The 23,644-nt window shown below is 34.1% G+C and overlaps 3 protein-coding genes and 1 long non-coding RNA gene across 4 annotated transcripts; 2 read left to right on the top strand and 2 right to left on the bottom strand.

Annotated features, from left to right (window-relative positions):
* The first annotated feature begins 1,527 nt into the window (after positions 1-1,527).
* LOC11420015 (60S ribosomal protein L19-3) lies at positions 1,528-3,747 on the top strand. Its single transcript, XM_003591425.4, has 5 exons — positions 1,528-1,686; positions 2,399-2,521; positions 2,962-3,275; positions 3,395-3,462; positions 3,541-3,747. Exons 1-5 carry the CDS (start codon positions 1,575-1,577, stop codon positions 3,563-3,565), a joined length of 642 nt encoding a protein of 213 aa, XP_003591473.1. The 5' UTR covers positions 1,528-1,574; the 3' UTR covers positions 3,566-3,747.
* Positions 3,748-5,628: 1,881 nt separating this feature from the next.
* LOC11428376 (fumarate hydratase 1, mitochondrial) lies at positions 5,629-12,332 on the bottom strand. The gene is made up of 16 exons (XM_003591424.4): positions 11,967-12,332; positions 11,747-11,896; positions 10,449-10,559; positions 10,238-10,321; positions 9,253-9,351; positions 9,076-9,126; positions 8,940-8,989; positions 8,456-8,537; positions 8,213-8,307; positions 8,040-8,106; positions 7,860-7,910; positions 7,202-7,297; positions 6,482-6,580; positions 6,350-6,379; positions 6,205-6,270; positions 5,629-5,934 (listed from the first exon to the last, which is right to left on the bottom strand). Exons 1-16 carry the CDS (start codon positions 12,222-12,224, stop codon positions 5,848-5,850), a joined length of 1,476 nt encoding a protein of 491 aa, XP_003591472.1. The 5' UTR covers positions 12,225-12,332; the 3' UTR covers positions 5,629-5,847.
* Positions 12,333-12,910: 578 nt separating this feature from the next.
* LOC120577905 (uncharacterized) lies at positions 12,911-13,432 on the top strand. The gene is made up of 2 exons (XR_005643839.1): positions 12,911-13,127; positions 13,220-13,432. It is a non-coding gene; the product is annotated as an uncharacterized lncRNA (long non-coding RNA).
* Positions 13,433-15,092: 1,660 nt separating this feature from the next.
* LOC11408780 (kinesin-like protein KIN-14I) lies at positions 15,093-21,425 on the bottom strand. The gene is made up of 20 exons (XM_024783654.2): positions 21,232-21,425; positions 20,866-20,983; positions 20,595-20,761; positions 20,366-20,509; positions 19,956-20,192; positions 19,783-19,854; positions 19,284-19,352; positions 19,059-19,133; positions 18,841-18,972; positions 18,669-18,750; positions 18,462-18,557; positions 18,185-18,358; positions 17,995-18,101; positions 17,654-17,832; positions 17,358-17,519; positions 17,005-17,258; positions 16,725-16,888; positions 16,441-16,629; positions 15,809-16,296; positions 15,093-15,550 (listed from the first exon to the last, which is right to left on the bottom strand). The coding sequence occupies exons 2-20, from the start codon at positions 20,972-20,974 to the stop codon at positions 15,421-15,423; spliced, it is 3,030 nt and encodes a 1,009-aa protein (XP_024639422.1). The 5' UTR covers positions 20,975-20,983; positions 21,232-21,425; the 3' UTR covers positions 15,093-15,420.
* Between the last annotated feature and the right edge of the window lie 2,219 nt (positions 21,426-23,644).

Raw genomic sequence — 23,644 nt, 5'->3', positions numbered from 1 at the left:
AATTTACCCCAACCAATACACATTAGAACACATTTTTAAGCTAATTGTTGAAACTTGAAATAGTGTCCGTAATATGCACAAAGTATGAAAATAATAAGAGAAAGACGGACAACAAACATTTCAACATGTATTTTTCAATACACTTTTTTTATTTGTTCAAATATACATGAGATCCACGTTATTTGGTGGGATCAAATGAATTTTAATCAATTAAATAAAGTGTGTTGAAAATGTGTGGTTCAAACATTCTTCATGAAAATGATTCTTGTAAAAAATAACACACACTAATGTGTTAGGAAATCTTACTTCTTTTTTTATGACATCAGAGTTGTTTTGCTTTATTTTTTTTACTAACATTAATTAAGAATGAAATAAAAAAGTGAAACTTTTTTCGTAATAGACATAGAGTTAAGAAAAATGATTAGAGATTGAATTTTTTAATGATTTTGTTGCAAAAAAAATTTAAGACATTAAAAAAAAGTGTCCCACAATAAAAGTACGTAGAAATGTTCTACATAGTTTTATAGCCTTTTCGAGACACCTCAATATATTTTGATTTTTTACAATTTTGTTAAAAGTAAGTATATACTCACCGGATATTTAGTTCCCCAATTTTGCAGGTATGTTTAAAATAAAGTTCAAAATTTTGTGGTGGGGGTTCTAGTGAACATGCCTACAAAATAGGGGAACCAGATTTGACCCGTGATTTTATGCTAACTCGAAACAAAATTGTGATTTTTCACATGTTGGTTGAAAAATTAAAATAAATTGAGGCGTATTAGTAATGTTATAAAACTTTACAAATCATTTTTATGTGTTTTTGAAGAATTCTCTTAAAAAAAAAATCAGCTCATTATTTTTTTGTTTTGATTTTTGACACTTTAAAAATTCATAATTACCACGTCCATGGTTGGAAAGTTCTAATTATGTTTGCAAAAAATTATAAAAAAGAAATTTAACTTCTAGATCATTTTTCTTGACTTTATGACTACATGAAAAAACCATATTTTTTATCTACTTCAGCTCTTTAATTAAAGTTAACAAAAAAAATTCTCACGTTATAAAAAGATCAACATGACAAGATTCTCTACCACGGCAGTATGAGCGAGTTGTTGAAGGACCAAAATAGGAGGAATTTTACGGTGGTAGAATCTATGTTAAATAAAAAGCAAAAAAGAAACTTAACAAAGAGAAAAATGATGTCATTCTACAAACGTTCATCGAATTTCTATGAGTATTGGACTAAGTGATATTTGTGTAATTAACGTTTCTCTTATGGTTCAGTCTGTTTCTCTTATGTTTCCGAAAGACATTTTGGAAGTGAGAAGAGTAATTTTCAAAATAAACGAAACAAATCTGACAGAATGAGGCCCAAGAGTTTGTTGACAAAAAAGGCCCATGAGTAATTTGACCCAAAACAGGCTCAGAGAAAGTCAAATTTACTTGCCCAATACGCACAAAAAAAAAAAAAAAAACTGGTGCAAAACCTAGGGTTAGTGAGAGATAGGAGATATATATAGCCTCCTTCCACCGCCAGGTTATCAAACCAGAGAGAGTTTGAGGGAGAGAGAGAGATGGTGTCGCTCAAACTTCAGAAGCGGCTCGCCGCCAGCGTACTCAAGTGTGGTCGTGGCAAGGTCTGGCTTGACCCTAATGAGTGCAATGAAATCTCCATGGCTAATTCACGTAACTCTCTCTCTCTCTCTCTCTCTAATGTTTCTGGGTTTTGATTTGATTTATGTTAATCAGTTTTGAACATGTTTTGAACTGTTTGTGTTGGTCATGAAATGTTTTATTTTTATTTTATTTTTGTACTATGTTTTTTTGTTCGGAAATGTAAGGTGTCTTGTGTTGCGGTGTTCAATAGCAGAACTTGTAGGAAAAAGAAAAACTAGGGTAGAAAAAATCCCTCAAAAAAACATTGAAATATTGTGACTTCTTTAAGATTTAAGAGTGGATATGGATTTAGTTGCTTTGGATTTTAACTTATAAAATATTTAATTTCAGAAGCTAGTTTTTAAGGATATAGATATATAGTTTGTGTTTCATTCTCTTATTTATCTGCCTTTATGATTTGGGATGCTCAATTCAGCTTTTTAAATGAAAAAATTGGGGCTTTTATTGGATTTCATTGTTGTTTTTTATTGTATCCTAATATGAACTTAGTGGAGATCAAAATGCCCAATTTACTTGTGGGTTCTCATTTTTGTTGTCGGTGAAAACTATTCCCTTAACTCATTTTTGTAATGAAATTTTCATTGTTGAGATTTTTATTGTGTTAATTGCTGATTGGTATGCATCTGATGTATATTTTTTTTATCATATGTGGTGGGAGTCTGTGATACTGTATGTTATTTGTTCAATTTATTTAAATGGTCTGACTGGTTTCTCTTTGCAGGCCAAAACATCAGGAAGTTGGTTAAGGATGGCTTCATTATCAGGAAGCCAACTAAGATTCACTCCCGCTCCCGTGCTAGGCGCATGAAGGAGGCCAAGAGGAAGGGACGTCATTCTGGATATGGTAGTTAACTATTTTAAACCTTGATAGTTTTAATGAATTGAAGGATAAAGATGTTGACAAATCTCTGTTAGTTTGTTAGGTAGTGCTTGTCTGCTTGTGAAGTCATCGTCATTTAAACATTATAGAATAGAATTAGTTAATTAGTTGTGCAGAGTATTCTAGGATATGAAAGTTATATGCATTCTGAAAATGTATGTAACATATTGCTGTTTGCAGTTTGCACCATCACACGAGTATTACTATGGTTACTAGCACTATATAGTTTGCAAGATTAGTTAATCAGTTGTGCAGAATGTTAAGCAAGTTATATACATTCTGCATATGCATGTGATCTATTACTGTTTGTACCATCACACAAGTATTTCTATAGTACCCGCATTAGCAGGATAGGCATCATTGTTATTCTCTGATTATAATTTCCGCTTATTGATGATGACCAGGAAAGAGAAAGGGTACAAGAGAGGCTAGGCTCCCCACCAAAATCCTTTGGATGAGGAGAATGCGTGTCCTCAGGCGTTTGCTTCGCAAGTACCGAGAGGCAAAGAAGATTGACAAACATATGTATCATGATATGTACATGAAGGTGAAGGGAAATGTCTTCAAGAACAAGAGAGTCCTTATGGAGAGTATTCACAAATCCAAGGCTGAGAAGGCTAGGGAGAAGACATTATCTGATCAGTTTGAGGCCAAGAGGGCGAAGAATAAGGCTAGCAGGGAAAGGAAGCATGCCCGGAGAGAAGAGCGCTTTGCTCAAGTGAGTTCCATAATGTCTTGATAATATATGAAGTGAATTGGTATTATTTTATCACTGCATTTAGACTAAATTTGTCACTCTAAAATTGACCATATCACCCTGCCTTTTAAAATGTGTAGGGTCCAGGAGAGAAGGTTCCTGCAGCTGCAGCACCAGCCGCATCAGCTGCAACAGCAACCCAGGCCCAGTAAGCATCTAAACACTTTTGTTACTTGGTTTAGTTTTTTGTGTTATTTTGTGGTCTAAATGTGTGTTTTTGGTGCAGACCATCAAAGAAATCCAAGAAGTAAATCAAGTATCCAGAGGTCGAGTATTTTAATTTTATAGCATAAGTTTTATCCTAAATTTCAGCTGTACAAGTACAATTTTGTATTGGGTTTATATTTTGCTGCCATTTTGGTATGGAAATGCACTTTGTTGAGAAATACTATTGTTATTTTATATTCCAATTATGAAATTCCTTGCTTCTAAATTAAGCTAGACATACTACATATCCAGATCTTTACTTGAGTGTTTGAAAAACACCAAAATCATGGCTGTGCATAAGGCCTAAACTCTGCTGCAGTTGCCACCACTAAACCAAACACATGCGTGTGCCCACACTTTTGCTCTTGCATATTTACAGGATATAATTGATGAAGCCATGTTTCTCTCTATTAATCAATTCAGTCTCCACTATACGAAGTGTTGATTGAATCTATGAAACTACGTCTTAGAGACGCTTTTGTTTTATGTTGTTAATTGTTTTTATGAATAACTTCTCAAAAATGTTTATAGAAACTCTGCTTTCGTCAATAAGATAATTTTAGAAATTCTGTTTGTGCACTTGTGGAAAACGTTTGTCAATATTTTGTATCACCAAGTGTATTAATGAAGCTTGAAAATACATACTAGTTCATTTCCTTATCATGGGAATCGTCATTTTTCTTGATAATGTCAAAGTTATTTCATGTATACGAATCTTTATACCCAGAAATATTAATCTCATGACAAACACTAAACAATCTTTTCATTCAAGTATGACATTGTCAAAGCAAAAATTAGCTGCATTTCAAACCATTTGATTTCTACTTTTCATTCTTGTTGATCATGTATTGAATAAAGTTCAAACCGGTTGCGAAAGGAATACGCTATTGTTCAATAAAGTTCCAAAGTTGAACCTTACTGCAGCATCACATACTCCTCTCAAAGCAGCCATATGCAAACAATGCACGCAGTAAAGACTTGGTTACTATGGTCAGAATGCTATACTACACGCTCGCAAAAGAAATTTTTTAAAATTTGGAAGAACATTTGTTTTGTTCATACTTAACAGTGCCCTTCAGGTGGTTTTCTCGAATCAACATGTAATTTACCATGTTGAAATCACATCGTGCCTTTTTCTTTCATTTTGTTTTGTTGGTGTGGGGAAGGTCTTGTTAATCAGGGATTCAACCGAAAATGTAACTAAGTAAAATCAGACAAAATTGCTTCACTTGAAGAAAAGAAATTTAATTTTCCCGCACGACATAAATTACCCTTTTTCAATCCGTCATCTAATTATTTACATGATACTCCATGCCAAATTAATCATCATGTTAAAGAAATAAAGAAAGTTCTATCATTATATTGCTCAAATAAAAATACCATGTGCATTCGTTTTGAGAATTCGCGACTTTCCACATTCACAAGAAATCCAAATCAGAACGTCTCAATGTCTAATAGCTTTCTTTAATAATAATATCTAATACTCCCTACGTCCCTAAATAAATGACCTAGTTGACTCTGACACACATACCAATGCATATGTTTTATCTTTGATATCTTCAATTCTCTACTAAAAAAAATTATAAAAATTTAATATTTTAAAAATACTCATCGAGACGAATCCAACAACATCTTACATGATATTATTTATCTTTGTGAATTAGTAGAAAAGTATGGTCAAAATATATCAAGTCAATAATGCATACTGTCAACTAGGTCATTTATTAAGGGACGGAGGGAGTAGTTTTTTTTCCTTTTCTTTTTCTGAAAGGAATATCTAATAGCTTTATCAGCCCAATTTACACTATCATTGTTTTCTGCCAAAAATATAAGATTATCCAAAAACTTTCAGTTTTCGATTTTAGATGTTTTGTTGACATCAGACTCAAACATTAGAAATTATGTTCTCCACTCTTAATTACATGCCCTTTTCATGCCACGGATTTCAAGTTAGGATCCTTACTCTCGGATTTCACTCTTACCACAACTAACAAGATTTGGTGAGACTCGTGTGAAATTTAAACAATCAAAGAGAAGTATCTTAAAGAGTGATTTATTAATACTTCTCATGCTTAAATCGAGGGACTAGAAAATCAAAACGAAAATATAAATCAAAGACAGTGAGCAAAACTTTTCCTTTATTTGTTGCCTCGTTACAAATTTGGAGAATCTTTTTCCTCAAGAATGTCTGCTAAGAAAGTCAAAATCATTGGTTATTTGGATTTCTATTTCCCAATTCATTCAATGGGTACGCTTCAAAAATATTAATCCAACGTAGCTGATGAGGAGCCAATAATTATTAAAACAATACATCATCATATGCTAATCAATCACTTGGGCCAAGCATTTTCTCGGGAACCACAAGACTGTCAAACTCTTCAGAAGTCAGCACTCCAAGCTTTAATGCAGCTTCCTGATCATCATTTCAATTTCAATACTTCAGAAAATTTGTTGAACCAGTATGTAGAAATCATGTAATAGGAATAAATTCATCCATACAAACTATACTAGTGTCAATGATACTCAAACCAATATAAGAGTCGAAATGGTACTTTTAGAGGTATATGCTTCTAACATAGAATTTGTTAAGAATTAATGTCATTTTCTTTTAAATATTCATAGAGAGGGGTCAAATTGCTGAAGAGAAACAGAAAAAACAAGAATAACTAGGCAACATCATCACCTTAAGTGTAGACCCCTCTTTGTGGGCTTTCTTGGCAACTGCAGCTGCCTTGTCATAACCAATTTTCTGGAACAGACAAATTAAACTCAGTTTCAAACGCATGTGAAATTTAGTGAGCTACAGGAGAAGACAGGAGGAAACTTACCGGGTTCAAGGATGTGACCAGCATGAGTGACTGGAAGGGTGAATGAAAAGTGAAACAACAACATGCATTAGATAAGGGTTTGGAGATTTGATACACATTTTGTTTCAAAATGCAAACAAGTAGTCAACTCACCTCATGCAATAGCTTTGAAATTCTTTCTCTATTAGCTTGAATACCTCTTACACAATTCTTTTCAAAGGAAGCACATGAATCTCCAAGCAGTCTCACCGACTACAGAATCAAAATAAATATCGTGAGCATTTAAGTACATCTTTAAGGTATTCCATATTGCATAAATTTGGAATCAAAACAAAAGCCAACAGGTGCCCGTTCATTCACACGGCCTGGATTTATCTTCTTTTTTTGGACACTACCATATATATATATATATACTATTACCATGTCATCACAAAAACATACAAGCAGCCTAAATAAACACAACATATCTGAAGTATCTTTCCTTCCCATTTTCTACTTTGCCAACATAGCAAAGAGTTTGTGCAACATTCTAGCCAAGTCCATCTGACTTTCATCAGAGAAATATACGTTGCCAAACTGACAGAAAGGAAATATAGTATTTAATTTAATCTTTGCTCCAATGCACAGAACTTCTTTTTATGCACCAAGCTTAGACCAGTTCAAAAAGTTCAAGTACAACTAAATAGAAAATGATTCAGCTGCTTTTAGATAATATTATACTAATATATATACACATTATCAAGTTTACATCAACCTAGAATCAGGTAAGGTAACATATTTGAACCAAGTTAAAACCTAGGTAGAAGTTCCTCGTTTGCATGATTTATAAGTTAGAAATAACATACATAACAAAATAAAGGATATGAAACATACTTGCAGGAGATTACTGGCAATCACTGGCTTGAATACATTGAGCTCAAAATGACCATTTGATCCTCCCACAGTGATTGCAACATGGTTTCCCATGACCTGAAGCACATGATCATAACATCTATTCAGAAATTTAGTCACTGTTAAGGAACTAAATAGCCAACCAAAACTAAAATGAAGGATATAATTGCAAGGAAATTTATAAAAAAGAGCACGAATAACTGTATTATTCAATATTCAAGGAAATTCAACAGTGATTCCCCGAGCTCAAAGCTCCAACAGAGAGACTATTCCCCTTGCATACCCAGCCTTATGCTAAAAAATCTTGTCCTTCTCTTAATCTTGTCCTTCTCTTCAGCTCAGCACTTTCCTCCTAATACTACCAACGGACACACTCTTTCCTCTAACAAACTTCAACCACCTCACTAACATAACTAGCTCCCTCCCTCACACCAGCTTGCCATCTTGTTCTGTTTCTCTTTGTTAGTGTAACTGTAAACTGTCAATATTTTATGTATCACCCCTACCCCCTACCATGGACCCTATTAGCAACCATATAATTCAAATTGCGTAACTGTATTACAAGTCGTACAAGCTTTTTGCAAGTCAAAATTCACAACACGAGTATTTTAAATAAAATGAAGAGTGAATTGATAATTACCTGTGCACAGACCATAGTCAAAGCCTCACACTGGGTAGGGTTAACCTTCCCCTGAAACAGAATAAGGTTGTGGCATGAATCAAATCCCAATTCTAAGGCTAACAAAATAATAAGCTATAGTAGTAACAATTAAAAAAACTCTTGCCACAAATGTATATTAACTAAGCATGAGGTTCTTACAGGCATAATACTGCTTCCCGGTTCGTTTTCAGGAAGAATGAGTTCACCAAGACCGCAACGGGGACCACTACAATAAGATAGAATCCATAACACCCATTAAAGAATTGTTTTCTACACAAACACATGCACAGTCATATAAAAGCAATTTGTCAGTTAGATTTCTAGCATTCTACCTTCCTAATAACCGTATATCATTAGCTATCTTCATTAAAGAAGCCGAAATTGTGTTGAGGGCTCCACTAGTTTCAACAAAAGAATCGTGGGCAGCCTGAAAATGGAGGAATAAGAACGCACTGCAAGTCAATATTTTTCTGCATATGATGCAAGATACCAAGATATGCGGAAAAAACTAGCGTGATGAAAAAGAGCACCAGACAGATTAAAGACAAGGAAAATAAAAAGTTTTAGCGACAAACCAAAGCCTCAAACTTATTTTCTGCTGTTACAAAGGGCAGATTTGTTTCCGTAGCTACTGCTAGTGACACCTTAACATCAAACCTGAAATCATCCAGCAAATTATCACTGTTTAACCAAATTTACTTCCTTTAAGTTAAACCACATGTTTTTTTCAGCTTAAACAGGCTGCCCTAGCACATCAATTTTTATGATAAAACGAACCCATATCATATCCATAAGATCTTCAGAGAAAATGTTGTCTAATTTTCAACAATTACATCCATTATAATTTAAAGCCAAACATGAAAAATGCACATGCACTACTATTCCGGTAGAGTCCATACTTTTAGGTATTTGATGATAGTAGGAAACAATTGCCGGACAAAAAGCTCATATCAAATAAAATATGCCAAAAGGAGTGAAAAGAAAGACGCTATAACTTTCATTTTGGTAGCTGTCAAATATGAGAAAAACAAGTGCTTAGCGATCAGGAAGCATGCATACCCCTTCTTTGTATTCAATCCAGTCCCTACAGCGGTACCACCCTGGGCAAGCTGCTCAAGTAACAACTACTAAGTCAGAACTCCAGAATCATACAGGTGAAGAACAAGAATTTAAAGTTTGTGCTTGAGTTTCAAACCTGATACATACGCGGCAAAATGGTAATCACACGATCAAGACTATACTTCAGCTGTCAATAAAGGAAAAAGTTGTGAGAAACCCCTCCCCACAAACTGTCATGATTTTACAAAGCATACTAATGAGGCAATGATAAACAAAATACACAACATCAAAAACCAAATGAAAGTAAGCTTACTTGTGTAGTATACCCACTAAACTCCTGTCCGAGAGTCAAAGGTGTAGCATCTTGAGTATGAGTGCGCCCAATCTTGACTATATCTTTAAATTCAATCGACTGGTAAAAAAAAATTTTTTAAATAAAAGCACAAAGTAAGTTAATACTGATATAGTCAACACACTGATAAATGGGATCTAAGGAGAAACAATTGCAACACAAGTGTCTCTAGTTTATAAAATTCCATCTTAGAGACTAAGATAAAGAAAATTTTTATGAAAGTTACGAGGTTACTAAAATGTTTCCTGTCACAATATATTGTTTGCAAATGAAAATTGCATATATGATAGACCAAAAGGAACATTGCAAGAAAGAGCCAGCCAAAACCACAAGACCAGAAAATAATTAATCATGCAAGTTGCAAGGATTCAACAAAGGGAGACATGTACTGATAATATCAGAATTGGATCTGTAAAATGACCAGAGCCATAAGAACAGGTTAGGTGAATAACATGTTAACCTGGCATGATTTTCACATTTATATGATAGAGTTTTACATAGTACATAGCATGAAGGAAGCATGTCAGGTCTAATGTAAACAACTCAAAGTTCCCGCCTTACCAGGATGGCACATGAGTTAACAGTAGAGGTGGGCAAAAAAAAAAACAGAACTGTGCTAAACTAATAAACTGAATTTAAATACACTGAAGTAAACCTGACCACTAAATTCCGCTTATATTTAATCCGGTTTTCTTAGTTTGAAATGGTTTGGTCAATCGCGGTACAGAAACAGTTCAGCTAACTGCAGTTTTTAAACCAGATATAGACATTAGACATTCATAGAGCCCCTCCCTGCCATGTCAGAAGTCTTATACCCTCAGGCAACCACACAAAATTGCTAAATTGTAATTTCCATACAAAGGATCACAGGCAATGAAAGATTAGCAAAAATTTGTTTCAGTTTTCTAAATGTATTATAACTTGTCTAAACATATACAATTCAAACCTTTGCGTCAAGTGTAGCATGTAATGTCTTCAAGCTGGGGATTAGTCTTGAGTTTATTTCAGTTCCAGCGGCAATGTGCATCACCTGGAAAGAGAGAAACATACATATATTAAAGAAATAAGAAACAGTTTACAAGGAATTGCACTCCACAAAAAGTGATTAACAAGAAATTTTTGAAGATGAAATTGCATAAGATGTACAAACGACTTACAGTTGGAAATGTATCATTAGAAGATTGTGACATATTGACATGGTCATTTGGGTGCACAAACTTCTCACCGCGCTTATGGCCAAGAATCTCTGAGGCTCTGTTTGCAATAACCTGAAAAGGATTCAACCACAAACTTTCTTATTTCATAATAGGCCACTGCAGTGATCAAATGGAAAGGTTATGTAAGTCAAATTATCCTCACTGTCCAAAATAAACAGAAACTGGGAAAAACTAAATAGATTCTCAAGTCTTTAGCACAACCATCTATGATATACAATACAGATTAATATTTATTTTACTGTCATAAGTTCAGTAATCTAAGATCCTTAAACATGGGGTATAATAATTTCAATAACAAGACCTTCAAGTTCGGCACAGCCACACAATAGTCATGAGAGTACATCTGGATAAATAGTTTAATTAAACACTTATCATATAAGTTCATAACTAAAGAAGAAGAAAAATTAGTTAAATTGTTTTCATATAAGTTGCAGACTGTTTTCACACGCTATCGTGAAGAGCTTATTAAAATCAACAAAGACAGCACATAAACATGACATGGGTCCTGTTTGGATAAGCAACTTAATTAAACGCTTATAGTAGACAGTTGTTAAAGAGTAACACATCAGATAGGAGATGGCTTGACAACGTGTTTATAAGTGGGGGCAATCCTCACCTCACAAACCGGTTTTGTGGGGTTGTGTTAGGCCCAACACGATTTCTAAGATGGTATCAGAGCCTCCTCCAAGGTCCATTGGGCCACCTGCTATCAGGTTTCCACTATCGGACCACCCACCATTTATGTCCACGAACCAAGCCCAATAGTGCTGGTCGTGACGGGGTGTGAAGAGTCCCACATCGGATAGGAGATAGCCTGACAATGTGTTTATAAGTGGAGGCAATCCTCAACTTACCAGCCGGTTCTGTGGGGTTGTGTTAGACCCAACCACGATTTCTAAGAACAGTTATTATATAAGTTCTTATGTATAAACTAATTCTGCAACAAAAGATAAAATAAAGTCCAACCATTCTCATACAAGCTATAAGTTGTTTTCATAAACTATCCTGCAAAGCTTATGGAAATAAGCTGAAAACAACTTATGGACATGCCATTGGCTGTTTCTATATAAGCTCTTGAGTCCAATCACTTAGTCTGTTTATGCCATATAAGCTCAAGTAAGCCAACCAAACATAACCAAAAGCTATTTTCATAATCTCTCCAAAACAAGTGGTCATTGTCAACAAATAAGCCAAAATCAAATTTTCATAAATAAATCCAAACGTAGGATGATACAAACCTCGTTAGCATTCATGTTACTTTGAGTACCACTTCCAGTTTGCCAAACAACAAGAGGAAAATGATCATTATGCTTTCCATCAGCAACTTCTTGCGCGGCCTTCATAATCGCTTTTCCAATAGTAGGATCAAGACCATACTCCATATTAACCTAAATCACATTTCATCAATCAAATCCATACAATAACACAATTTTCAAAAAATAAAAAACGAAAAATAACCTTAGCAGCGCATTTTTTCAAGATGCCGAAAGAGCGAATGATAGGTTCAGGCATACGTTCACGGGGACCACCGATATCGAAATTCTGCAAAGATCGTTGAGTCTGTGCTCCCCATAGTTTATCGGAGGGAACTTGAATGGGTCCGAATGTGTCGCGTTCTTCTCTGAAGGTAGTGGTTGATGAGAAGTAACGAAAGGTGAAGAGTGTTGGTGAGGTTGATTTGGTTGATAAACGGCGTGATAGAACGTAGAGCGCCATTGAAAGAGTTTGGATGGTGGTGATGGAGAGAAATGGAATAGTCTGATTAGTGCAACAGTGAAAATGATGGGTAAATCACCAATCAGGGTACGCGACGCCGCAGCCTTCTTCCAACTTGCACTTTATTTAATGCTTTCTCCATCTCAAATTATTAATTTTTTAAAAAAAAAACTAAACAAGTTTATCTAAATTGCCACCATTAAGAAAATTAAAACATAATATTTTGGTCTTTTAAAAAATATAATAAATTATCCCCGTGAGCTTAGCTTAGTTGGTAGTATATTGCATTTTATATGCAGGAGCCGGGGTTCGAACCCCGGACACTCCACTTCTCCACAATTAAATTGTGTGAGTTCTAGCCACTAGGCTATTTGACAAAAAAAAAATATAATAAATTTTCACCCAAAAAAAAAATGTATATATAATAATTTAGAATATAGTTTTTTTTATCTCCTTAGTATAAGTTTCGTAAAAATATGTAAAATTCATTCTCTCCGTCTCAAATTATATGTCATTTTAACAAATTTATAAATATTAAAAAATATAATAAAGAATAATTTCGTGTCACGAGAGTTACTTGCGGAGCACGAAAAGATGTGAGATCCTTTGCGCCACATACAACATTTCTTGTTCTCTAAAAAAAAAAGACATTTCTTGTAGCGTGAGGTTGATCTATAAATACGGTGTTCATTTCTCTCATTTTCACATTGAGATCATGTTTTTCTCTTTCATTTTCTTAGAAAATATTGTCGGGGTGTTATCAAAGCTCCTTAATATAAAGGATTGAGTAATGGTCAAGGATCATCTCGAGAAGCTATCTGACAATCAAATAAAAGGGTATTGGTTGCACAAAGAAGGTATTGGTTGCACAAAGGGTATTGGTTGTAGAAATTATCTTATCAGGTATGAATTTGTCTATATTCTAAGCTCAATTGTCAATTTGAATTATTGAATTTAGATTTATATGGTGCAAAAACCTTTGGTTATTGTTGTAGATAACTTTGGAGCTAAATAGAGATGATGCATCTATCTTCCACAAGATTTTTTTTTTTTTTGGATTAATTGCTATTGAAAGTATTGACTACTTTTTTTTTTGTTATTTAGAGGGCAAAACGAGTATTCATTGTTATTTATCAAGGATATGTAATTGCTTTTAATAGCATCAAAGTAAATTTTAATCAATGACATATTGAATTTTATGATGACAACATAATCTGTTTTCTCTAACCACACATTAGGGTGCGTTTGTTTCATGGATACACAATTTATTCCCAGGAATTATCTTTTTCTGGAATATAAAGGTGTGATTTTTATTCCTAGGAAAATATGAAAAAAGTGTTTGGTTAAATAGTTTTGTTCCTGGGAATTTTATTAAAAAAGAAACTGAGAATAATTGAAATGTGTTTGTATTGCAAAATTTGTTCCTGAAAATGAATGATGTAATTCCAATTTTACCCGTTTAATAAGAAATAGAAAACCAACTAATTAAACATGAACTGGAAAAAGAAAATTCTACAAAGAAGCATTCAAGGAAATCAATCAGCAAGTAACCACATGTAAATGATGTCAATCCGATCCTTTCTGCATTGTTATTTTTATGCATATGCTTTACGAAAATGGAGTCTAGTCCATGTAGACAATAAAGCAACTTATACGTAATTTTTTTTTTTTTTGGGTCAAGAACTTATACGTACTCTATTATTTATACACTGGTGATGCAATTGCATTTAGTATTAGAGAGTTTTCAATCACTTTATTGACTCATTAACTAACATTAATTCAACAATATAAGGGATCCTCATCATTTCAGTTTGTTACGATGGTGAAATAAAAGGGTAATAATGGATTTTCATTTCATCTCATGGGTTTATGGTTACCGGGAATAAAGTTTTCCCAACCCCATCTCATGGGAATAAAATTGAGGAGAACGTGGGTAAACATGGGCGTTTTTTTGTTCCTAGGAATTATTTATTCCTGGGCTTATTTTTTTGTTCTTATCTACCAAACAAAGACATGTTTAGTTCCAACGTAAGAATCCTGGGAATATTTTTTTCAGAAGGGAAACAAACGCCCCCTTATAAATTTGTATTTAGGTGGTATGTTTAGAGTAATAATATGTTAAAGCCACGAAAAATGATTGTTTGCCCGTGCGTTGCACGGGTGGAAATACTAGTTAATCACATCCATATGGGTTTGGGGTGAAAGTGATGAACATTGGTTTGGTGGTTTAGCAAGTGCTCAATCCCTTGTTGACTTGAAGGAGAGTTTAGACTTGTGATGTCGAATATGATCAAACACTGATTTGAACATGATATGAATGACATACTAAGTAGCATGATATGATATGGTTGGGTTTCTAGGCTATGATACGAGATATATGGTCAAGGTTCGTATGCCTATACCACTGTCGTCTGGACTGTGGATACAGTAGCACATCAGGTCAGTAAGATATTGAGCACGAAACAAATTTAACAATAAACAACCATGAGGTTCCAAGGGGATGCATTCAGATCCAACTATCCAAGGGAACTCTGATATCTACTGCTCTTCACGAGCTATTGAGGAAAGTGAAGCATTCGCAGCGTAAGCTTTACAGATTACGTGGAAGGACAACTGATTTACTCGTCAAACACCGTCTACTAGGGAAAACCATAGTCAAGCCGCCGTTTAGCATTGTGTAGGCATTATAGAATCATACATAATACTAGGTTAATTTTGAGAATATCTTACAAATTAATTCATATGCCATTTGTTGTTGCTTGTTTGACACTCACCGCGTAGCCAAAATTCAAACGAGAATATCAACGTAATAAAAGTGAGAAAATTTAATATAAAGTACAGCAATTTAAGAGAAAGGGGGAAAACCAAGAGGAGATAAGAGATAAATTTGACTGGAAGTAGCAAATCAAATCAGACAATTGTTGCAATTTTTACAAAACCTGAAAGCTCTAATGTTAAATAAAAGAATGTCATGCCATGTACAAGCAACGGGCATTATTGCTCCATTATCTGTGTAAATACAACAAATTACAAAACTATTACAAGCATAAACCCAGCAAAAAAAATATATATGATTTTTTTTTCTTTTGTGTGAAAGCTCTCCCCTCGAACTAAAAAATTGTGAAGGAACAAACAAATAATAAAAGGAAAAAAAAAAAAATCACCCTTTTAAAATGCTTAACAAGAAATGACATGTTCACTTTCTAGTCCCAGTTTTACGTTTCATGTCAACTGGAGCTGGTTGCCTTGTTGGTGTTCGATGTGCGACACCATTTGTTTGTTTCCTTGAAGGTGAAGGAGCAGTAGAAGAATGAATGCTATTCTTGCTGCAAAAATTGCAAAAAAAATCATTAATATGAATAATAACATGTTCAAAATTGTATGCACAGGCAACACTGCTAATATTTTACATGTGTTCAATGATAAGTTTATACATTATTTCTCGAGAATGAAAAACTATGTGTTTTTAAACTCATTAAATTAGTTGACATATGTAAACACTGACGGTGTATAAATATTAAACTCATAGTAACATATCTAAGTGAACCCTATGAGCATTATTAAAGAGGAGCATATTGCATTACCTCAATTCTGTGCTTTTAGCTGACTTTGTGACAAATCTCCTACCCTTTGATTCATTTCCGTTGGCTACGCTTGTAACTTTCGAATGATTAAATTGCCAAAGCAAGTCATGTTCTGAGGAATCACTGGTTGCAGCATCGACATCATCAGTGTCATCCGAACCAGCAATGTTAAACTGGTTGCCTCTCATGAACATATTATAGGATCGTTCCGAGTATACTTTGGAAGAATCTTGAAGATATTTCTGATAAAATTCCTCAGATAAGTTCCCATTATCTGCTTCCCAACACCCTAACATGTTGCCGGTCTTGTTCACATCTAACTTGTTTACCATAACCTTATCAACCCACTCTCCTGTACCGGTTTCTTTATCGTCTTCCACACAATTTTGAACAAGACTATTCACTGGGGGCCAGGGTGGTGAATTTGTTAATGTCTCATCAAAATCAAAGCTTTGAGTTCTTTGTCTCGATATGGTATTGCTCAGAAGCTGCATAACCAGTTTAAAATATCCATAAGATATCAATAAGGAATAGCCGGCATCCAAAGGGATCACCCAAATAAATTTCCATAAGATATCATTTTGTAAAATCAGGGAAATAATTTTTTTATCAACAACAAAAAATATACATACCTCTAAGTTGCCAACATCAATCACTGGTTGCCGGCATCCAAAGGGATCATCCATGATATCTGCAGCCCGCTGGCTTGCATGATAAGGTGACCGTTCACTAGCTGCTGTCCTACATTTTCCAGAGCTTCCAGATATAGAATGTTCTAAATTTCCTTCCTTTCTTGCCAATGCCGCCTTAAGGCTGGCAATCTGAAACAGGATTGAATTTTTTTAACTTAACTGACGAGGTAAGGCTTCATAAGACTATTATGAAGAACTAGGAGGTCAAATTTCGGAAAAAAAACCTGTTCTTTGAGCTCTTTGACATCTGCCCCATCCTTGTTGACTCGGGCAGCACCAAGTTCAACTGTAGCAACTCTTTCTGCAAATTTTAATGTGCTAATTGTTTCTCCAACAGCATTGGCCTCGGGACTAATGTGAACAAACATTAGTGTCTTGGCCTGTCCTCCTGAAGTTTGCCCAAACAACATAATGAAAAACACAAACTTAATAGAATTGTATAACTGAGGACTAGAAAAGAATACAGCAGTCGAAAATGTAGCAAACCAACTTCTTAAAACTTACCAAGTGAATCTTGGAGTAATTGTGTGAGTTTGCTATTTCTGTAAGGGACATGTTGGTTTTTCTGAGCAAGAGAAGCAATGACATCACCCAAAGCTGAAAGAGATTTGTTAATATGCTGTGCCTCTTTCAATCTATCACCCGTCGCCTCAGATTTGTCGACCCTCTCACTTCCTGCCAAGTCAACCAGATGCATGCATCCGCGTAAGACAGCTCCAGATGTCAAGTCTCTTCCTTGAACATGTACAGTCAAGCAACTGCCAAATATATATTAAAGAAGTCAATAGTCAAGTAATGTATAACAAAAATGTCACAAAAACAGTTGTGGAAAACAAGACAATAAATAGGATATACACCTGTGAGATCGGCTGCTACGGTCATTAAGGGCTGTTGCTCCGACTGCGCGGTTCTTATGACCCAGGTTCATCAGTTCAATAACATCATTTGTTGATGATACTTGAACAAGGCTTGCATCTGGTACACTTAGCCCTCTTTGAGAGTTACTACGAATTTCTAATGTATGAATGGTTAAGGGAAAGCACCACCAATAAAGGCTTATTTCATTGTTAGAATAACTGGTATTTAAAAACAAAAATCAAAGAAGAAATTGGTTATATATTCTACAATTTTAATGTAACAACTAAAAGGATATCTTTTGTTTGTTCCATCAGTAACCAATAGATCTCTGACTTGCTCATTATATATTTCAATCATCTGAACAGAAACATCATAGCGAAAAGTGTCCTTTCTTTGATTCGCTGTATAAAACAGATCACTTAGAGCCCTGTAATTTACACCTTGGCTTTTTTCTGTGATCTCTTTTGGTCCAGTCTACATTTCAAATACAAAAAATACGAAAAACATCATCAAAATATTCAAGGTCACAATTTCAACTGTATATTACGATTATTTTTTAAGTCCATTCTGCATTTCAACAAAATTAACAGGGAAATTTTCAAAAAGATTCAGATGATAACCTCAACTGTATCTTACCATGGTGAAAGTTTTTCCTGATCCTGTTTGGCCATAAGCAAATATGCAAACATTAAAACCATCGAGCACAGACCTAACAAGTGGCTGCATATCAGCGAAGACCTCCCCTGAACACAATAGAGAAAAAATTCTATCATATACTAAAATATAGTAATCTTGCAGATAATAGATAACTGAAAAGGAAACCAACCTTGGGCTGCAGATGGTCCAAAGACTTTGTTGAAGTTGAAGGATCTACGCCCTTTCCCATTCTTTGAGGGAACATTAATTGTGATAACTCCATCTTCTATGTTCTCCACAGTACTCGAATGATTTGGTTGTCCAGGTAAGAAAGGTCTTACTCGACAGTACACCCTAATACTTCCTGATAAAACAAAGTTAACCACCTTAATATTATATTGGCATAAAATCCGTAAAAAATCACGAATAGAAATTTAAAGCAGCCAGCCAACCAGTAATCTAATTACCCTTAAGATCCTGGACTTCATTGTATAGTTTGCGATTTTCTTCGAGAACTCTATGATATCCAGAAGCAGCATGAGCTAAGCCGTGAATGTGCATGCCTATAAAGAGAGGTGAAAACTAAACTATGATGAGGCGTCTAGTTCAACAATTATAAGACAAAATAAAAAAGAATTGAACAATATTAATCACATATATTAGCGAAGTATTACCTAAATTAGAGAACTCCTCGTGAAATTTCATTTGCATGAACTGCATACCAGCTTTGGTAGTTTGAACTGTATGCTTTAATTCCTACAAAAAACACAAAGATGGCAATATTTTACTAATAAATTGAAAAATTGCAAATTTAAAATGATTAACAATATCTTTGCAGCTCCCTACTTGAATATCTCTCTGCCGTTGATCAAAGAGCATTTGCTGCTTCTGAAGTTGCCTCTGCGACTCCTCGTCAGCAACATGGTTTTTATAGATGAATTCCTCTTTCTTTGTTACCATAGGAATCTTGTTATCCACCTAATCAATCGGAAACCACAGTATAAGAATCAAGCATTTTACATATGATGATATGAATAAGTTGAGTGTGAAGCAAGTACTATTACCTTTTTACGTGCCATAGAAAACTTTGCTACAGCTCCATCTCTTTGCGACATTTCACTTCTTGAAGTTGTTTTTGTCTGTGTTATGCGATAATAAATAACAAAGAACATAACTTGTCATAAAAATCAACTTCTACAATAATTATTTTCCTAAGAATTGAGTAAAACAATGGCATAAAATGACACTTAATAGCTAATGGCACTACTTAAAGGTGAAAAGTATCATACCTGTTCATCTTGGCTTGTAATGCGATGCTCAAACTCCTCTACGACTTTTGCCAAAACAGATTCAACCAACTGTTCCATGCAGAAGAACAATATTACTTTAAGAAAGTAATCTCAAATGCGCTCTGAGTATCATGATTATTCAGTGACAAGATTGAAATGCAGCAGCAAGAGACTAGTGCAGTACTACTAGATGGGACTGTCAATAACCAATTCTGCATTTAGGGCGCATTTTTCAGCGTTTCAAGAAAATGAAATGGCCACAGAAACAAAAAGGAAGAGACCCCTTAATGACTGTTTTAGATACCTGTCCAATTTTTAGATGCACAATAATGTAGTAGATCCAAAACACTTGTAATGTTATAGAAATAGCTTATACATAAGCACTTATGGTTAAAAGTTTAATTAAAAGGTTTATCCAAATAGGGCCTTGTACTTCCTTTGTATTTGTATAAATAATTCCTATGTGAGACACAAAAGAACGTATCCCTTTAGTCCTTACCATCGGAACTTCTTCTGGCTTCTTATCGAATAGTATTGCACGAACAAGCATACCTAAAGAATGAGAACTAGACTGCAAGCATAAAAAAAAAGAAAGTTTCATTCAGTTATTCTGCCTTCTCACCTAGACAAAATCATAGCACATATAAAATGTAAAAAATATAGCTTACCAACCATTTTATTAGACTCGACATCAGAGGTAAAAGAAGTCATAGATTTTTCATTGATGGAAGAGGTCCTTGATAAGGAATTGGTAAATGGCTCAGAGTTTTTTCTCACAAAAGATTTTGCAGTGATTGCTGGTTTGATAGTTCCACCAAATTTCCATACACCATTAGCCCCAGTTTGTTTCCATTCACTATAGGATTTAAGTGCTAATACACTACTCACAATCCTTGATGATTTTCCTCCCTAAAAACATAAATCAATTACATAGCAGAAAACCAAAGTCAAATTTTATTGAACTTTCATAGTAAACAACGCCCAATTATCTGATGTTGTATTATTGACAATTCAATTCACCATGATACCATTTTTTACTCAAATATTTTGAAACAATAATAAAAATTTGATCCTTTACATACTTGTTCTAGATCAGATGCCTCAAAGGTAGGAATTCCAATTTCCTGGATAGCCACCAGAAAGTTCCTAACATTTTCAAAATACTGAAAAGCTGATAACGGCGCTCCATCGGGGATTAGTGCAGAATCAACAGGACTCTCCACAACCTTAAAGAAAATACAGAATTTACATTAGTAAACAAACAATAACGAAAAAATCATTGATAGTAAATCAAATCAGGACTATGGTCACCTTGGATACAGAACCAGGATGAACCTTGTTAAGAACATTACAAAGAATGATCCCACTTCTCAAACCAAGCCTAAACTCTTCCTCAGAAGGCTCTGCTGGTAAATCTTTAGCTGCAACAACTCCAACCATTTTTCTCAACCACCCTGCTGCTTCATATCTTCTTAATGCTGAAATTTCAAACATTATTTTTTCTTTCAAAATTCACACACCTTTTTCATTTCACATGAAAATTCATCAAAACCAATATCAGAGAGAAAATGATAATAATTACCAGCTTCTTCTGATTTTCTAGATTCCAAATCAAGATCTTTAAGACGAGTGCCATGCTGTTGAAGAACATCCTCAACAACAGATGCCACTGAAAATGACAATGCTGCCATAACAAAAAACTAACAAAACAAAACAAAACAACAATGTAACCTCTTAAATTCTTCTTAATCCTTCAACTAAAGACAAAGTTTAAGTGATCAACGTTGTCATCACCAAAGAAGAAGAAATAAAGAGAAATAATCACAGAACATAAAGCTGATCAAGTCTCTCTTCTCTCTCTATGATCTTATAGTTGGTGATGTGTTATCAATACAAACATAGAAGCATAATAGATTCTATTCTATGTTGTTATGTTATGTTATGTTACCTTTGGCTTTTGCTCTGTACACAACACACAAATACCTCTTCCTTTTTCTTTTTGTATCTGCTTTATACTATACTCCTCTCTTTGTTGCTTCGGTTATCTCTAACTCCTTCCCACATGCTTCGGTTCCGAACCCCACTATGTTCCAAATATCATCCTCTTTCATAGATTTTTAATATTAATTAATTTCAACAAAAATAATAATAATAAATTCTTATGTTTTTTCTTCTTCTACACTACGAAGACAAAACTCATGTTAAGTATAGTGGAGAATTGCAAATTCAAACCCGAATAGTAGTTAGACATCTCTCAAGATTCAAATAACACGAGCTACTTACTTATTATTGTAGACAACAATTGGTTACAAATTATTTATTTTGTTTAAATCTTAGTCACGATATCCGACTTAACAATTTCCACATTTTCGTCAAGAGGATTTGAACATGTGTCTAGTCTAGTATAATGTCCTCTTTCACCTTGCTTCAAGGCGCGTGCACTTCACCCTCCCAACTTACGTTGGATATTATTTTTTTCAAATTGGAATTTTTTATGTGAGCTAATACTTTCATCTATCCTTTTCTATAAGCTACTTTGAAGTTTGATCTATCTTATTTTATTTTTTTTATTATACTCCTGATTAACCTTTTAACCTGCAATGAATGATTGCCACGTTTTTTTTTCAGGTTATTTTGTCCAAACTAGTACTACTTGTGATGGAACTCGGAAGAAAAATATTAAACCATGGACAAATCTGAGAAGGAAACTGAATAATTATTTAATATGAACTTGATTGATGTAGATCACAATGATTTTGTTTGATCAATTATAGTAACTTTAATTTTATAAAATTAAATTTAAATTACTTTACGCAGCATGCCATGTATGTAACAAATTTAAATATATTTATATGTTGATACTTTCTGCCTTTGTCATTGTTAAGCAGCCAAATTATGTATGGACCTGTTTTTACTTTTTACTATATCATGAAACTCAAACATATCATTATTCACCCATATATTTCATGAAAATTGCACACCTAATAAGTGTATAGTTTAGGAGTCATGAAATGATTACAGTCACTTAACACCACTGAGACGACCCTCCTTATTGTTATATTATATTGTATTACAGAAATAAATAAATAAAATATAATATGCTGCTACTCAGGAAAAAATAATAACATAATGGAAGCCTAGGAAAAGTTAAGTACAACGTCCTTCCTAACTTAACTTAGAATAAAATCCCTCCTTCAGAATTCAAATTAACATTTAAATATTTTACTACTTTAAAAAATCTTATTGAGAAGGTTGGAGGTGGTTGGGTTTGTCTACACGTTAATGCTCATCCACAAAACACCACGTTTGGCCAATCAACTTTGTATTAAAAAAAAACATTATTTTAGTTTGTTCATTAATTCAAATTGTAAGAATTTAGTGGGACCCTCTTTTATGGATGGAATTTCAAATTAATCATGGTTCTACTAGACTTTTAAGAATAAGAGTATGATGAGTTTTATAACACTTTCATTATCCTAATTTTGGTTTTATGACAAAGACTAATACGACAAAATGCCCGTCATTGTTTAGGCTAATTGACTTTTAGTAGAATAATTAAGCAAAGCCAATTAACCATAGTGTTTTTGTTACTCACTTAACCATAGTGTTTATACTAAGAATGTGTCACGTCAATTTAGATGCAAAGCATGTGACATTCTTTCCCTAAGAAGTTATTAATTAAGCCATGATGTACATAAGAAATCTGCATGTATCATGGACGGAAGGTGGTTAACAAGTTTTGAAGTCACGAAAGTTGGTTACGAATAGACTTTCAGATAAATAGCAACATATTCAATTAATGTTGGCTTAAGCTATCTTAGTTAAAAAGGTTGAAAACGTCAAAGATAGCATTCACAATTTTACAATGTCTTTAATAAATAAATAACAAATCATTGTGATAGTAACTTCAAAATGAATTGGGGTATGGCACCAAAACATAAGGTAGACAGAATGTCTCTGTCGGTTAGTGAAGTGGTTGATGGAAAACAGTTGCCACTGCTTCACAAATGGTAAATGTGTGGGGCTTCTAGCTAGTTTAAATGATCATAAATTAAATTAAAATCAAATGCTATTGCAGTGCAATATGCATTATGGAATGCAACTAATTAATCAACCGTGGCCTTCTCATCCAAGACATATAAGTTTTCATTGCAGATTTTGCCCCCTAGTGTAGGACCTAACCTAACCTAGGGAGGCTTGAAGTCCATCTGTGTTGAAAGATACCCAAGCAAGCTTCTATCAAATATTTTGAGTGGAGTCTAATAGAAATCAATGATATTGTACCTTGTAACCATCTGTATATATGAATACCAACGTAACATGACCCTTCACTAAAAAAAAAAACGTAACATCCTTTATTA

Source organism: Medicago truncatula, chromosome 1 (genome assembly GCF_003473485.1).
Source record: "Medicago truncatula cultivar Jemalong A17 chromosome 1, MtrunA17r5.0-ANR, whole genome shotgun sequence".
NCBI lineage: Eukaryota > Viridiplantae > Streptophyta > Magnoliopsida > Fabales > Fabaceae > Medicago > Medicago truncatula.
The sequence above is the reverse complement of the archived record's forward strand: the minus strand, read 5'-3'. Positions and strand labels throughout refer to the sequence as shown.

Bases quoted from the DNA above. Each gene is read 5' to 3' on its own strand.
- LOC11420015 (XM_003591425.4), top strand. From the start codon at position 1,575: ATGGTGTCGCTCAAACTTCAGAAGCGGCTCGCCGCCAGCGTACTCAAG. The intron at 1,687-2,398 runs GTAACTCTCTCT...TTCTCTTTGCAG, and splicing joins AATCTCCATGGCTAATTCAC to GCCAAAACATCAGGAAGTTG. The intron at 3,276-3,394 runs GTGAGTTCCATA...TAAAATGTGTAG, and splicing joins GAGAAGAGCGCTTTGCTCAA to GGTCCAGGAGAGAAGGTTCC.
- LOC11428376 (XM_003591424.4), bottom strand. From the start codon at position 12,224: ATGGCGCTCTACGTTCTATCACGCCGTTTATCAACCAAATCAACCTCA. The intron at 9,352-10,237 runs GTTTGAATTGTA...TTTTTTTACCAG, and splicing joins ATGCTACACTTGACGCAAAG to TCGATTGAATTTAAAGATAT. The intron at 5,935-6,204 runs GTGATGATGTTG...AATGATGATCAG, and splicing joins AAGAGGGGTCTACACTTAAG to GAAGCTGCATTAAAGCTTGG.
- LOC11408780 (XM_024783654.2), bottom strand. From the start codon at position 20,974: ATGGCAGCATTGTCATTTTCAGTGGCATCTGTTGTTGAGGATGTTCTT. The intron at 20,762-20,865 runs GTAATTATTATC...TTGAAATTTCAG, and splicing joins TAGAAAATCAGAAGAAGCTG to CATTAAGAAGATATGAAGCA. The intron at 16,297-16,440 runs GTATGTATATTT...CTGGTTATGCAG, and splicing joins TTGATGTTGGCAACTTAGAG to CTTCTGAGCAATACCATATC.